Source organism: Amblyraja radiata, chromosome 10, assembly GCF_010909765.2.
Source record: "Amblyraja radiata isolate CabotCenter1 chromosome 10, sAmbRad1.1.pri, whole genome shotgun sequence".
NCBI lineage: Eukaryota > Metazoa > Chordata > Chondrichthyes > Rajiformes > Rajidae > Amblyraja > Amblyraja radiata.
The window spans coordinates 44,987,116-45,002,888 of record NC_045965.1 but is presented as its reverse complement, the minus strand read 5'-3'; the positions used below and the strand labels follow the sequence as shown (position 1 = coordinate 45,002,888).

The following is a 15,773-nucleotide window of genomic DNA, read 5'->3' as shown; positions in this document are numbered from 1 at the left end:
GGCAGCTGACAGCACCATCTAATACACAGGTCGTGGATCATTTCAGAGCAATTTCAAAATGATTGGTTTGTTGCATTCACCTTTCAGTTATAGCATTCCACAGGAAGATAAGCCCCATTTTCTTTTTAATTCAAACCCTCAAATTTAAAAATTCTCACTTTTGCATTCAATTTTCTTTCTCTTTTTCCCTCCAATTTCCACCACTTTCTATTTCTGGCTTCCCTTTCAGTTGTACAGGACCAATGCTCTGAAGATCCCTCTTTAAACCTTTTTGCCTGCCTCTCTCCACCATTAAAGCACTTCTCAAAACCTATCTTTACAACTACACCAGTTTTGGTATATCGACGAACATTCTCTTGGACTTCTAGAGTAGTAGAGACCATATTGCCTGGTTGCATCATGGCCTGGTTTGGCAAATCTAACATCGAGGAACAAAGAAGATTGCAAAAAGTAGCAAACACTGCCCAGTCCATCACGGGTACTGACTTCCCCACCATCGAAGGGATGTACTAATTTTGCTGCCTCAAAGTGACACCTAGCATTATTACAGAGCTACGCACGCACCCTGGACACATTCTCGTTTCATTCCTGCCATCAGGAAGAAGATATAGGAGCTTGAAAACTGTAATGTCCAGGTTCAGGAGCAGGTTATTCCCACATCGGGGGAATAACCTGCTCGGGGGATAGACACAAAATGCTGGAGTAACTCAGCGGGATATGCAGCATCTCTGAAGAGAAGGAATGGGTGACGTTTCGGGTCGAGACCCTTCTTCAAACTGACGTGGGCGGGACAAAGATAGAATGTAGTTGGAGACGGTAAGACTGGTGGGAGAACTGGGAAGGGGGAAGGGATAGAGAGGGAAAGGAAGGGCTATCTGAAGTTAGATAAGTCAATATTTGTACCGCTGGAGTGTAAACTACCCAAGCAAAATATAAGGTGCTTTTCCTCCAATTTGCGCTGAGCATCACTGACAATGGAGGAGGCCTAGGACACAGAGGTCAGATTGGGAATTGGAGGGGGGGAGTTGAAGTGCTGAACAACCGGGAGATCAGGTAGGTTAAGACGGACTGAGCGGAGGTGTTCAGCGAAACGATCGAAGAGCCTGCGCTTGGTCTTGCCGATGAAGAGAAGTTGACACCTGGAACAGCGTATACAGTAGATGAGGTTGGAGGAGGTGCAAGTGAACCTCTGCCTCACCTCGAAAGACTGTTTGAGTCATTGGATAGAGTCGAGGAGGGATGTAAAGGGATAGGTGTTGCATCTCCTGTGGTTGCAGGGGAAAGTACATAGGGAGGGGGTGGTTTGGGTGGGAAGGGACGAGTTGACCTGGGAGTTTCGGAGGGAACGGTCTCTATGGAAAGCAGGAAGGGGTAGAGATGGGAAGATGTGGCCAATAGTTGGAGGTGGTGAAAATATTGGAGGATTATATGCTGTATGCGACGGCTGATGGGGTGGAAGGTGAGACAAGGGGGACTCTGTCCTTGTTATGAATGGGGAGAGGAAGAGCAAGAGTGGAGCTGCAGGATATCGAGGAGACCCTAGTGAGAGCCTCATCTATAATGGAAGAGGGGAACCCCGTTTCCTAAAGAATGAGGACATTTCCAATTCTCTGGTATGGGCGCAGATGCAGCCTAGACGGAGGAATTGGGAGTAGGGTATAGAGTTTTTACAGAAAGCAGGGTTGTAAGAAGTGTAAGATAGCTATGGGAGTCAGTAGGTTTGTAGTAGATGTCGGTCAATAATCTGTTTCCTGTGGTGGAGACGGTGAGATCTAGAAACAGTTGGGAGATGTCGGACATGGTCCAAGTGAATTTGAATGCAGGATGGAAATTGGTAGTGAAGTTGAAGTCAGTCAGTGAGTTCTGCATGGGTGCAGGAGGTAGCACCTCCTGCAGTTGTCAATGTAGCGGAGGTAGAGTTCGGGGATAGGGCCAGTGTACGCCGGGAACAGTAATTGTTCGACATATCACTCACGCCTCACCTCGCCTGTCCTTTCCTTCTTTGTGTTTAAATAGTATGTTTTAAATGAATGTTTTTAGTGGTCTTTAGCTTGTTTTATGTGGGGGAGTTTGGGGGAAACCGTTTCTAATCGCTTATCTCAACAGAGATGAGATTTTTCTCCTTATCATATCTCCGTCCGCACTGTGGCCTAACATCGAGGAGTTGGCGGTCTCTGCTAGAGACTGACTTTTGAGAGCTCCACCACGGGAGCGTAAGGGACTTTAACATCACGGAGTCCGCGATCTCTTTGCCAGGGATCAACTTCGGAGCTCCAACCGTGGGTACATGCGGACTTAACATCACGGAGCCCGTGGGCTCCGTTCAGGGAACATCATCGGGAACTCCAAGCCGCGGGAGTTTCGACCGCCCCGACGTGGGAGCTTCAACCGCCGGCTGCGGGAGCTTTGATTGCCCCAACGGATGGTTCGACTGCCCCGACGGCGGGAGAAATAACTAAAGTGGAAGAAGATTGGACTTCACAGCAAGGGATGTGAGGAATCCATTGTGGTGGATGTTTATGTTGACTTTTATGTATTAGTGTGTCTTGTTGCCTTTTATTCATATGGCTGTATGGTAGTTCACATATCACTGTACCTTAATTGGTACATGTGACAATAAAAGGCCTTTGAAACTTTTGAAATTCACTTGGACCATCTCCGAAATTCACTTCGCGCAGGATGAAGTGTTCCATACCAGGGCATCGGAGATTTCCTCATTCTTTAGGAAACGAGGGTTCCCCTCTTCCATTATAGATGAGGCTCTCACTAGGGTCTCCTCGATATCCCACTGCTCCGCTCTTGCTCCCCTTTCCCACATTCGTAGCAAGGACAGAGTCCCCTCGTCCTTAACTTCCACCCCATCAACCGTCGTATACAGCATATAATCCAACTTTTTTGTCCCCTCCAATGGGATCCCACTACAGGCCACATCTTCCCATCTCCACCCCTTTCTGCTTTCCGCAGAGACCGTTCCCTCCGAAACTCCACGGTCAACTCGTCCCTTCCCACCCAAACCACCCCCTCCCCAGGTACTTTCCCCTGCAACCACAGGAGATGCAACACCTGTCCCTTTACCTCCCCCCTCGACTCCATCCAAGGATCCAGTCTTTCCAGGTGAGGCAGAGATTCACTTGCACCTCCTCCAACCTCATCTTCCAGGTGTCAACTTCTCTACATCGGCGAGACCAAGCGCAAGCTCGGCAATCGTTTCGCTGAACACCTCCGCTCAGTCTGTCTTAACCTACCTGATCTCCCGGTTGCTCAGCACTTCAACTCCCCCTCCCATTCCCAATCTGACCTTTCTATCCTCGGTCTCCTCCATTGTCAGAGTGAGGCCCAGCGCAAATTGGAGGAACAGCACCTCATACTTCGCTTGGGTAGTTTACACCCCAGTGGTTTGAACATTGACTTCTCTAACTTCAAATAGCCCTTGCTTGCCCTCTATCCCCTCCCCCTTCTCCCACCAGCTGTCTTTGACTACATTATATGTTTGTCCCGCCCACTCCACTGACATCAGCGTGGATATGTCACCCATTCTCTCTCGAGATACTGTCTGTCCCGCTGAGTTACTCCAGCATTTTGTGTCCACCTTTGATTTAAAGCAGAATTTGCAGTTCATTCCTTCACTTGGGGGGATTTTTTTTGACCTTTTGTTTGTTTTTTCTTTCTTTCTTCAGAATGTCATTGTTCTGTTTCAGTCCATATGACAAAGCGCTCATGATCATCTTGGAGTGACTTCCTCCAACAGTGTTAACCTTTGTCTAATTACTGCCCAATGAAGTGCATTGCTATTTCACTCTGATAAAGGCACTGTATTTAAATGCAACTTGAATTTGAACTGTAAATCATTAGTTATGTTTTCTAATTTCCACATGCCTGATGGCGGGAATAAACCCTAAAAATGTTAAATACATGGTTTGCTCTGATTTGGCAAACACCTCAGTCTCAAAAGAGTCCAATAACTTGTTGCCTTTTCAATTATTTTAAAATTATTCTCATGCGAGTACTTAGTTTTACACTACCTCTAAATGAGAAGTAGCTCCAAATATAAATTTACTTGTTTCTGCTGATAGTAAACACATTTATTTTGCTCTGGAATTTACAGCATACAAAGAATCTCTCGTTACTCTTTTATATATGGTGAGTTACAAAAAATTTATTATTTTCTTTACAAGTATTTCAACAGCAAGACTCAGAAATCCAATACTTTAAGGTACAGGCTTCACACGGAGACACAAAGCGCAAATTCTACAATAAAAGGCTTTTGGTCTATGCCAACGTCAAGCACAGAATGCATCAATTTTACATTTGCAAACCAGACAGAAGGTGGTTAAATCACTCGACCTTACAGTATCCTTTTCTACCCACAAAGCAGTCCTGCTATTTAAATGTTCAGTGGGGGAGGTGGGAAGAAAGGAAGCACTCATAAAAATGCCGTTCTAACTTGTTACATCTTTGGCCTTATTTTGTTCATTCCACAGTTCACTTCTATTGTTAGATCTTCAGAATCCTCAAATAGGCTGCTGTATCAGCTGCATGAAGTCCACCTCTGGCTAAAAAAAACCTGGCATTTAATTAGGACTCAAGCAGAGTTGCAACATTAAATAGGAATCAACTTAAATATATAGTTGGTGCATTGGTGAATCAATGAATTAACAAGGGGTGGCAATCAGGGTTGCAGGAAAGTTGGAGAATGGGATTGATGGATTGGCTCTGAGAGCTGGCATAAACTTAACGGGATGAATGGCCTCTGAGTCGCAAGGAAAATCTATGAAATCACAATTTGAACGTTCAGCCCCCCACGCCCCCTCCCCCCAAAACCCCCTCCCAAATAGCGATTTCCTTCTGGGAGATGTTACAAAAGGGAAATAAGGCAGGAAAAATGCCTATTCTGAATGGATGAATAATTGTGTTAGCAAGCCAAACTATAGTGAAAGGACATTAGGTTTATTCATCTGTTGTGGGATGTTGCGGAGAGGATCCTAAGAAAAAAATATTGGGACAGAGGGGTAATGATCAAATTGTGGCAGAAATGTCTCATCTCAATCCACACTAAGCATGTCACACCACATAAAAATTATTTTGTTATAAACTTTAACCTTCATTCTGGACACAGGAGTTCTTAAGTCAACTTTGCAGAAAAATCTGTGGTCTTCGCACCCAATGTTATCAGTTTATTTCACTGTTAGAGGAACTGCAAAAGATGGGTCGTAAGAAACAAAGCCCTGCATTAATCTACCTTTGATAAACATCATGTACATCTAAGTAATAGAGATCTACCGGTAAGTTTGGTGGTGTGGATTTGGTTTTATTCTGCATCCGTACAAACTGGCATTTTTATTCAAAGTTATATTATTGTGCAATTGGCACAAAAATCTGATTGACCTTTTCTCACATTGTTCATTTTCATTTGGTTGGGATGGAGGATTGTTAATGAGAAGGGAAGAAACAGCTGCAAGCACAGATTAAAGTGGATCAATATCGGGACCAGTAAACATCTAACTCCATATTAGGTTTACCACTTCAGCTCCAAGGGGCACCTGTCTCTTAAAATAATTTGCTTGGGTTGATTCTTTACATGTTCTGGCAATGAATAGATTGAAAAGTTATGCAGTTTTTCAAAAATTATGGTGCTAATAAGGAACTAATACAGTCAAATCCTTCTTCATGATCATTTGAATCAAGTCTTGTGACTGCTGATTGCAGATCACTGGGGAAAGCAATTTGACAGATGCGACAAATATCACAACATGCCTGGATAGAAAAGATTTTTGATACACAACAGAAATCAGCTATGCTCTTAAATCTGCAGTTTAGAACTGGAAGTCTTACACAAAGGTCTTACAATTTTGAAAATCTCTATCTTAAATAGCAGAGGACTTTGTGAGATTGTGTTAGCTGTGGCACCATATGCAATGAAGTCAGATGCATCATCAAAAATGATGGAAACACCTGCAAAGTGTTTCAATAAAGAAAAAAAGTGGAAGAAACAAGATAACCTAAAGTGATGCATCTTTTCTTAGTGTGTAGGCCCCTCTCATGCAATATCCACCTTTGCTAGCATTGAGGAATTCAATCAGTGTAGAAAATAAAATAAGCATAAATTCTAAGGATTGAATACAAGAACCATTTTGTATTTACTGAACATCAGATGATCACGTTACTTTGTAGATGCTCACAACACATGTTTTAGAACCTAGAATCATGTGGATGATCAGCCATGATCACATTGAATGGCGATGCTGGCTCGAAGGGGTGAATGGCCTATTCCTGCACCTATTGTCTAACGCCACAGAATTTTATGGCCATTTACATCCTGTCGACTGTAATCTACTCTTCACAAATTAAAAAACTGGCAAAACAAGATAAAGTTCCATACCAAGTCAGAAGAATGACTTCAATTAAATCTGTCTTAAAAGAGGATTAAATGAAAACTGGATGACCAGTATGAATTCCCATACTTGGCTAGTTCTTTCTTTCATACTGGCTCTGCCTAGAGCAAGCAATGAAGGAAAAACATGCATGTTCCTTCTCTGCAGGGATAGAGGGTAAACCTTTGGATTTGTTGCACTGTTTTTTTTCACATAGCTCATCATAAATAGTTACAAATAGTGCAGGGCAGAAAGATGAAAGAAACAAAAATAAAGAGGCCATATACTCAATTACCAAATACCACTGGAAATATTTTTTGAAACGCCCAGCCATTTTGCTCATTAGTGAATCATTCACTTGATCTGTGAATTACAGATCATGGAAATAAGGACCAGACTTTGCACCAAAGAAACTCAGCGGAGGATGTGAACAGCAGCATATCTTAATATGATGTGTTTTTCTCCAGAAATGTTTTCATTTGCAGAACCATAAATGGACTGAAAGAAAATTATGAGGAACCATTCCAATTTTATCAAAAGCACACAGCTAATGTTATGAGGCTAAAGGCCCAAACACTTGTCAGGAACTTAAATAAAATAACAAATTATTATTACTTGATGATACTGCCAATTCATTGCTGTGAATTCAGCTCATTTACAGGATAATGATTGCGAAAACTGTGCAAACCACACTGATATCCCTGGAGTGTTATCCCTTGACTCTTATGCTACACCCACCCCACCTCAACAATGAACACTATTTTGGGCTGTAACAAGTAGATGCACTGAAAATTAATAAAGCCAGAATGATCTGTATGTTTTATAAGAAAATGGCACCTCATGCGTATTTTAATGATTGTATTTCCTCCTTCTTTAATATTTGAGTTCGCAAGCCTTGATATGTGGTCAATGAGAGGATCTGGTCAGATGTCTGTACATTAGCATCAGTTTTACAGTTTCAGATGTAGCTTCTAGCTCAGCACTCCTGCCTTAATTTGACTTTATACCCCAACATTTAATCAGAGAGAATTTCATCTTGCTTGATAGATCCAAATTTAAATGGTCACTTATGCCACGGAATATCCAAATTTAATTGTTAATATTTTTAGTCAAATAATAGTCTAAAACCTATTTGCAGTGTGGTGATCGTGTAAAATAGGCCACATGATTTTCTTTTAAAATCCTTTGGAATAAACACCATACAATGAGCAAACTGGAAGATACCTTACTATTAAATAATTTGCTTCTGCACTGGCACAGACAAACACAAATTATTTTGCAAGGACTGAATATTTTATTAGCAAATGCCAGTGTGTTAATGGATACTTCATGCTTTGTTCATTAAACCCATATTACATGAACTGTGTGGCAACAGTTGTTTGAAAAAAAATCCAGCGCTCATGGGATGTCTGGATACATAAAAACAGCAACTGGTCATTAAAGAGAAAGAAAGGAACTAAACTTGTAAGGAATTGCAACTATGTCCAACCAACTTCAAAAAAGGTGGTTGCATTTAAATTTCATCATGTAGGCCTCTCTGGCCAGGAGATTCTACATCAAAGGTCAAATTCTATAATAATTCGGTAATATTTTGCTTATTTTTAGACCTGTGGGTTGTCATTGACCACAAGTGAATTTGTAAAGAATTGAGTGGACCTTAGTTCTTCCACTGGTTTTATAATCTGTTCCTTGGGAGCCAAGCATTTTATATGTATTTGCGAGCTGCATGGTTTCATGATCGTCCCAGAATGTAGCATAAATGTGATACAGAAGAGAATCAGGAACCAAAGTCTAACCACCTTATTAACAAGACACAACACTAAAACTGGGTGACTTATAATGACAAACTTTAACAATTGGTAACACCGGAAAGGTTCTCATAAACAGTGGATGAAGCCAATTCAGTTACATTTGTTGTGAGGGGCAGTATTGCCAATTGTTGCAGACAACCATGAATCACAAAAGCTCTGCATCCCTTTCAAAATCTACCTTCAAATTCTTGAGTATATTCCAGGAATTTTCACATGAATAACAAACATTATAACTGGTTACATATTCTGGTACAACTGAGACACACAGCACAACGCTGGTCCACAAGAACAAACACAGCTTACAGTTCAGGGAGTAGACCGTGGCTGCGACACAGGGCTCACCCTGGTTCTCCCTCAGTGGACTGCTGCTGCTGCTGCGGCGGCGGCGGCTGCCTGATATTTAAAACGGGTCAGGCTCCTAGTACAAGCAGCCCATTTGTTACAACTAAGACAAGCCAACTTGTCCACATCATTTAGCATTTAAGTTATGGGTAGTATTACAGCCATTACCAAAGCTGGTACTTTACTCTGAATGAGAAATATACACCACAAATTATTCATTAAACGAGATTCATTTTTAACCATCAACTCAAGATATTTAAATCTTAAGACAGCCTGGGTAAAAATACTATAGGTTTAATGCATATCACTTCTCTTTTTTTTCTCTCAGAATGATTGAGGACTTATTAGTATGCACTGTTCATAAGTCTATTCCATTTATACACAATCAATGGTGTAAACATACATAATTTATATTACATGTGCTTCATCTTTTGTTTTTTTTGTCACTATAACACAACAATAGAACACAGTACAGATCCATTCACAATGTACAGCCCAGAATGTCTTCAAGTAGACGTAGCGTCCAGTACCAGGATTAGGGAGGAGGCTTGTGTGTATGTTCTGAGCATCAATCATCTGATAGAACTCGGATGGGTATTAGGGATCCTTTTTTTTTTTTTAAATACAACTAACAGGATTACCAAGTTTTCCTCCTGGATGGGTTGCTTCTCTTCTTCCAAACATTTAAGAGAAAAACAAAAATGGAATATTTGTTCACTTTTTTGTTGCTACCCCACAATTGTCTGCGGTCCTCTTCCTGCTGTGAGGCACTGTGTCTAACTAGACCTCAGGATAAGTGTGGTCTTTCATTCGCGTCCCACTCCTTCACAAATACACGCGCCTGAGATCTCCAGGAGATGTGATGGTGTTGCACTGAGGGCAGAGCTTTTTGGCACCCTACAATAAAAGAAGAAAAAAATCAAAATTAAACATACAAATGTTCGATAATAATAATTTCCTATAACTCTTCCTTCCCATATTAATTTGGACATTTAACCATTAGAAGTAATCTCTGAGATTTTTTACGTCCCTGTTTTAATATCTGTAAATATTTACTGACAAAATAAGAGGGAAAAGTATCATAATTTCAAACCTTTTGCCACATTACAACAATTTAGAAAATTGGCTTCCTGAAAATATTTTCTCTTTTTTTAATTTCCTAGTTTTGCCCTACATTAAAAAGTTCTTCGTCTGATCACTCTTCAGCACATAGCGCTTCTTCAATGTATATGACTGAGTGACACAGTTTGACACATTACAACAATTGTTATCACATTGTGATAACTTCAAAAGGCAACAACGTATTTTAAGATTAGTTTTGGTTTTCATGCCAGTTCAGTCTAAACAGATGCCCCTCACTGTTTTCACTGAAATTGGCTGAAAATGCATAGGTTTCACCCTGGCAACTTCTATAATAATGACACAGAATATAGGAATGAGATCGAGAACCTCGTGACCTGGTGTCGAGACAACAAAGCTTGCCTCAATGTTAGCAAGACTAAGGAGCTAGTGATCAACTACTGCAGGGGTCGGTAACCTATGGCTCCCGGGCCGAATGTGGCCCGTACCCCGAAATCATCCGGCCCGCAGGCGTCTTTTTCCCCCCCGTATTTATCCAGCCCGCACTTCCGTCATCTCCGGTACCTCCTGGGCCCAGAGGCCGCGGTGCCCAGGCGCAGTGACGCAAGGAGGCCTGCGCTGGCGGGCGCAATGGCAGAGCCGGCCGCCGAACTGCCAAGCACTGGCTGTGCCGCATCCTGCGCAAAGCTGCCGGCACGGCCGCGCACCTTCTGTGTCTGAGCTTCGCTGTCGGGATCGGGGCTGTCAATAGGCCGGGGACGAGCGAGTGTATTTGAGCCACCGCCTTCAGGACAGAGCCAAGGCAATGGTCCGTAGGTACGCCATGTTTGTGAGCGCCTGTACCTAGTAACGAGGATCCAGTGCTCCGGGTGGCGTCCTCGAAGGGGCGGGATCTATGTGAGCACGTGTGTTGATGCCTGCCATCCGGGGCGGGATGGGGGCGGGATCCATGTGTACACGTGATAGATGTGGCCAGCCATCCGCTCACAGACATGCGTGCGCCCCCTGTGCAGAACAAGGTTGCCGATCCCTGGACTACAGGATGCGAAGCTGTACACATACCCAAGTTTGCATTGACAGTGCCAAAGTAGAGATAGTTGAAAACTTCAAATTCTTAGGAGTCAATATCACCAACAACATCTCCTGGACCACGCATATTGAAGAAACAACCAAGAAAGCACAATAACACCTCTACTCCCTTGGAAAGCTTAGGAAGTTCGGCCTGTCCCCTACAAATCTCACCAACATCTATGGATGCACCATAGAAAACATTTTATCAGGATGCATCGCAGCTTGATTTGGGAACAGCTCCATCCAAGATCGCAAGAAATTGCAGCGAATTGTAGATGCAGCCCAGACCATCACACAAAACAACCTCCCTTCTATTGACTCCATCTACACCTCACGCTGCCTCAGCAAGGCCAGCAGAATAATCAAGGACAAGACTCACCCTGGCCACTCCTCTTTTTCTCTCTATGGACCACAACCAGTGAGCAGTGCTGAACTACTAGCTACCTCTCCATGACCCTCGGACTATCCTTGATCGGACTTTGCTGGCTTTACCTTATACTAAACGTTATTCCCTTATCATGTACACTGTAAATGGCTCGATTGTAATCACATGTTATCTTTCGGCTGACTGGATAGCACGCAACAAAAGCTTTTCACTGTACCTCGGTGCACATGACAATAAACTGCAGTAAACTAAACTAAAGTTGCCAGAAGATAATATAGATAAATGTGAGGTTATCCACTTTAGCAGCAAAAACAAGGGGGCAGATTATTATCTCAATGGGGTTAGGTTACGTAAGGGGGAGGTGCAGCGAGACCTGGGTGTCCTTGTACACCAGTCACTGAAAGTTGGCGTGCAGGTATAGGAGGCAGTGAAGAAAGCTAATGGAATGTTGGCCTTCATAACAAGAGGATTTCAGTATAGGAGTAAACAGGTTCTTCTGCAGTTGTATAGGACTCTGGTAAGACCACATCTGGAGTACTGTGTACAGTTTTAGTCTCCTAAGTTGAGGAAGGACATCCTTATGATTGAGGCAGTGCAGCGTAGGTTCACGAGATTGATCCCTGGGATGGCGGGACTGTCATATGAGGAAAGATTGAAAAGATTAGGCTTGTATTCACTGGAGTTTAGAAGGATAAGGGGGGATCTTATAGAAATATGTAAAAGTATAAAAGGACTGGCCAAGCTAGACGCAGGAAAAATTTTCCCAATGTTGGGCGAGTCCAGAATCAGGGGCCACAGTCTTAAAATAAAGGGGAGGCCATTTAAGACTGAGGTGAGAAAAAACTTTTTCACCCAGAGAGTTGTGAATTTGTGGAATTCCCTGTCAGAGGGCAGTGGAGGAAAAATAACTGAATGGATTTAAGAGAGAGTTAGATAGAGCTCTAGGGGCTAGTGGAATCAAGGGATATGGGGAGAAGGCAGGCACGGGTTATTGATTGGGGACGGTCAGCCATGATCTCAAGGAATGGCGGTGCTGGCTCGAAGGGCCGAATGGCCTCCTCCTGCACCTATTTTCTATGTTTCTATGTAAGAGATAAATTAATCTGTTTTATAGCAATTCTTAAATTAGAACTCCTTACCAGAACAGATTTAAATATACAAAAGAGGAAGGGAGCAGTTAGATGGTCCTTTGTATATATACTACTTTCTACCAGTTGAAGTGTGATGTTTTAGAGGCGGCACAGTGGCACAATGGTAGAATTGCTGCTTTACTGTGCCAGAGACCCAGGTTTGACCCTGACGATGGGTGTTATCTGTACAGAGTTTGTATGTTCTCCCTGTGACTGCGTGGGTTTTCTCCGAGTACTCCAGTTTCCACGCACACTCCAAAGATGTAGAGGTTTGTAGGTTAATTGGCTTTGGTAAATGGTAAAATTATCTTTAGTGTGTGTAGGTTAGTGTACGGTGTGATCACTGGTCGGCGCAGAGTTAGTGTTATTGCAGTCAGAGGTCTGCTGACTGTAATAACATTCCAATTTTACAGAATTATTTTCAATAGATAGAATGCCTGTAAGTTATTTTTGATCCAAAATGACGTAACTTTTGGCTGAGAAGTAATTTCTCAGACCATTCTTCATTGCTTCAGATGCAAAACAACTTATAACTTATCTCATTTATCTGCCAGCACCTGCTGTGAAGAGAACACTGGTCCAAAATGTCATTAAATAAGCTGTATATAAATTATTTTGTGTCATCATGAACTGCATTTAATATAAAGCTCCAGTGAGAGCACAAAATGGAGTAAATCTATTTTAAAACCTACAAAGAAAGGCTACAGTGATCACATTTAATTATTTATATTGTTTACACAAATAGATCAAACTGGTTATTGCCAGCTTAAAAATGGAATCCTGTACACGACCGGTTGGATTGTTGGTGATAATTTAAAAAGGATGCTAAAAAGGATTTATTGCTGAAAAATAACATCTCAAAATAATTTTAGAATGAAGAAATACAAAAGGCAGAGCACAAATCTACCATAAAGGGGCTGTCCCACTGTGGCAACCTAATTGGCGAGTTTAGAAGAGTTTAGAAGAGTTTGAAAAAATGACATGCTGAAGACCTCATTCGACTATGTAGAAGACTAGCTTCGACTAACTTTGGGAAAATTGGACATCGAATAGTGGAGAGTGAAGACGACCTCCTTCAATCTCCTTCGATCTCCCTTCGACTATGTTGAAGACTATCTACGACTACCTTCGACTACCCTCGATTACCTACGAATAACGTGCCGAAGTACTACGACTTACTTCAACTAAACCTACGTGTAAAAGAAAGTATAGATTTTTTCCATGGCAACCTTTCTTTACTCGTGGGCATTTTTCAACATGTTGAAAAATATGCCACGACCTAGCTGAGGCCTCGAGTACGCGGGGACTACTCTCGAGCATGAAGGAGAGTTACAAAGACCTCCTAGGACCTCGTGTCGACCATGCTGTGAATGAGTCGAGGGCAAACTCGCCAGAACTCACGGATTAGGTCGCCGCAGTGGGACAGCCCCTTAATCAGGCATATCATCAGATAAATCACACTTTACTCTCTATATACTCACATTATCAAATATAGTGATATTGTTAACACTGCTTGCATGAGGATGATGCTTGCATGCTCAGAGTGAATACTTACTGTGAATGCTTACAGTGAATGGCATATAAATTTTCATAAACTATTAAAATTTCAATGCATTAACAATGTATAGTAAGCATCAGGATTACCCAAAACTGAATTTTATCGCATTTTTATACAAAATCAGAAAATCCACTCAGTTACCCATGGATCCATTTTTAATTAAACAAAGCTTACACCTATTATTTATTTGACAAACACATTGTCTAATCATTTATAGAAGAGAGAAAATGTTAAAGCTGTCTGCTATCTGAATGGAGATACAAGAGCCTACAGATGTTGGATTCGAGAGTAAAGAAAACAATTTACTGGAGAAACTCAGCAGGTCAGGCGGCATCTGTGGAAGAATAGGAGTGGTCACGTTTCCCATTACGAAACTCAAAATATCAGCAATTGCTCTTCCCTCCCCACAGATGGTCCGTGTGACGTGGCCCTAGCATTAACATTTGTGGCAAATTGTTATAGACAATAGGTGCAGGAATAGGCCATTCGGCCCTTCGAGCCAGCGGGCCATTCAATGTAATCATGGCTGATCTACCTCATCTTACACCATGATGCTCTTACAATCAAATCGTCTCTCAACCTTTTTGATCCAAAGAGAACAACTTGAAGATTTCCAGTCTTGTCCGTAACCAAAATCTTTAATCCCAGGAATCATTTTACAAGTACTATTCCACCGCCCCACTAGAACCTTCATGTTCTTCCTAAAGTGCTGCAAACAGAATTGGGTTGTGGACCTGTAAATATATGACAAACAACCATTCCATCCACAGCTGCTGGTTAACATGCTGAATTTCTCCAGCATGTTGTTTGTTCCAGATTCCAGCATCTGCAGTCTCTATAATCTTCATGGTATTGCATTCCTATTTGCACATGGATGTGGATTCATATTTGCACACTGCAACTTACGATATGATGATCACTATTCTTTTTTTAAAAGATGCGAGACAAGTAAATATTAAAATAGAAAGCATTGATTAACAAAGCTCAGGAGATAAACATACAGGTATGACAAACAAAACTTAGGTTTAAGAAGAGAACATGCTGGAAACATTCAGGAGGTCAGGCAAAAAGAAAGTATTAACGATTCAGGTTAAAAAAAAAACACCTTGTTTTATTTCCACTGATGCTGCTGAACCTGCTGAATATTTTCAGGATTTTCTACTTTTACTTCAGACTTTAGCAATTCCTCGACATCAATACATTCTGTCCTCAAGACATCACCATTAACTTTCCCTAATTCCCTTGTCTCCATGTCTTTCTCCATGGTAAAAAGAGAGGAAAAATATAATAAAACTGTGATCGCTGGTCCCAAAGTGCTCGCCCACTGACACCTCAACCACCTGCCCTGTCCTATTTCCTGAGTTGGTCAACCTTTGCCCTTTGCTTTGTAGGGACATCTATATATTGCCTGAAGAAACCCTCAACACACTTGGCAAGTTCCGCACCATCAACGCCTTTGACATGATGGCAGTCCCGGTTTATATTAGTGAAATTAAAATCCCCTACTATGCCAACCTTATTATTCGTACAGCTGTCAGCAATTGTTCCTCTAATTCCTGTTGATATTTTGAGGTTCAATCATAACAAGGTGATCACCCCCATTAAATTTCTCAACTCCACCAATACAGCCTTTCTGGATGATCCCTCATTATTGGCATCTCAGAATAATGCTGTGCGGATTTCCTTAATCAGTAAAGTAACTCCCCTCCTCTTTGACTCCCAACTCTATCTCACCTGTAGCACCTGTACCCTGAAACATTAAACTACTGGTCCTGTCCCTTCTGTAGCCAGGCTTCTGTTATGGCTATGATGCCCCATGCCTTGAGTTCATCTGCCTTACCTGAAAAAAAAGTATGGTAATTTAATCCAATCGACTTTCCTCACTCACTGCCATGTTCCTGCCCGTCGTATCTACTGAACCTGCTGTTGTTGACTTCTGTATCGACTTCTAGCCTTTAACCTGCAACCCTGCTGCTTTGGATGCCATCCCCCTGATAATGTACTTTAAACCCCCCACCCCCCTTC

The 15,773-nt window shown here is 42.0% G+C and overlaps 1 protein-coding gene across 5 annotated transcripts in view; it reads right to left on the bottom strand.

Moving 5' to 3' along the window:
- Positions 1-7,642: 7,642 nt before the first annotated feature.
- The window catches only part of rnf220 (ring finger protein 220), a 407,730-nt gene continuing 399,599 nt past the window's right edge, over positions 7,643-15,773 (bottom strand). For all 5 annotated transcript variants that reach the window (XM_033028712.1, XM_033028711.1, XM_033028714.1 and 2 more), the window contains one exon: positions 7,643-9,421. In XM_033028712.1, coding sequence (XP_032884603.1) covers positions 9,350-9,421 — 72 coding nt within the window. In that variant the 3' untranslated portion in view covers positions 7,643-9,349. The remainder of the gene's footprint in view (positions 9,422-15,773) is intronic.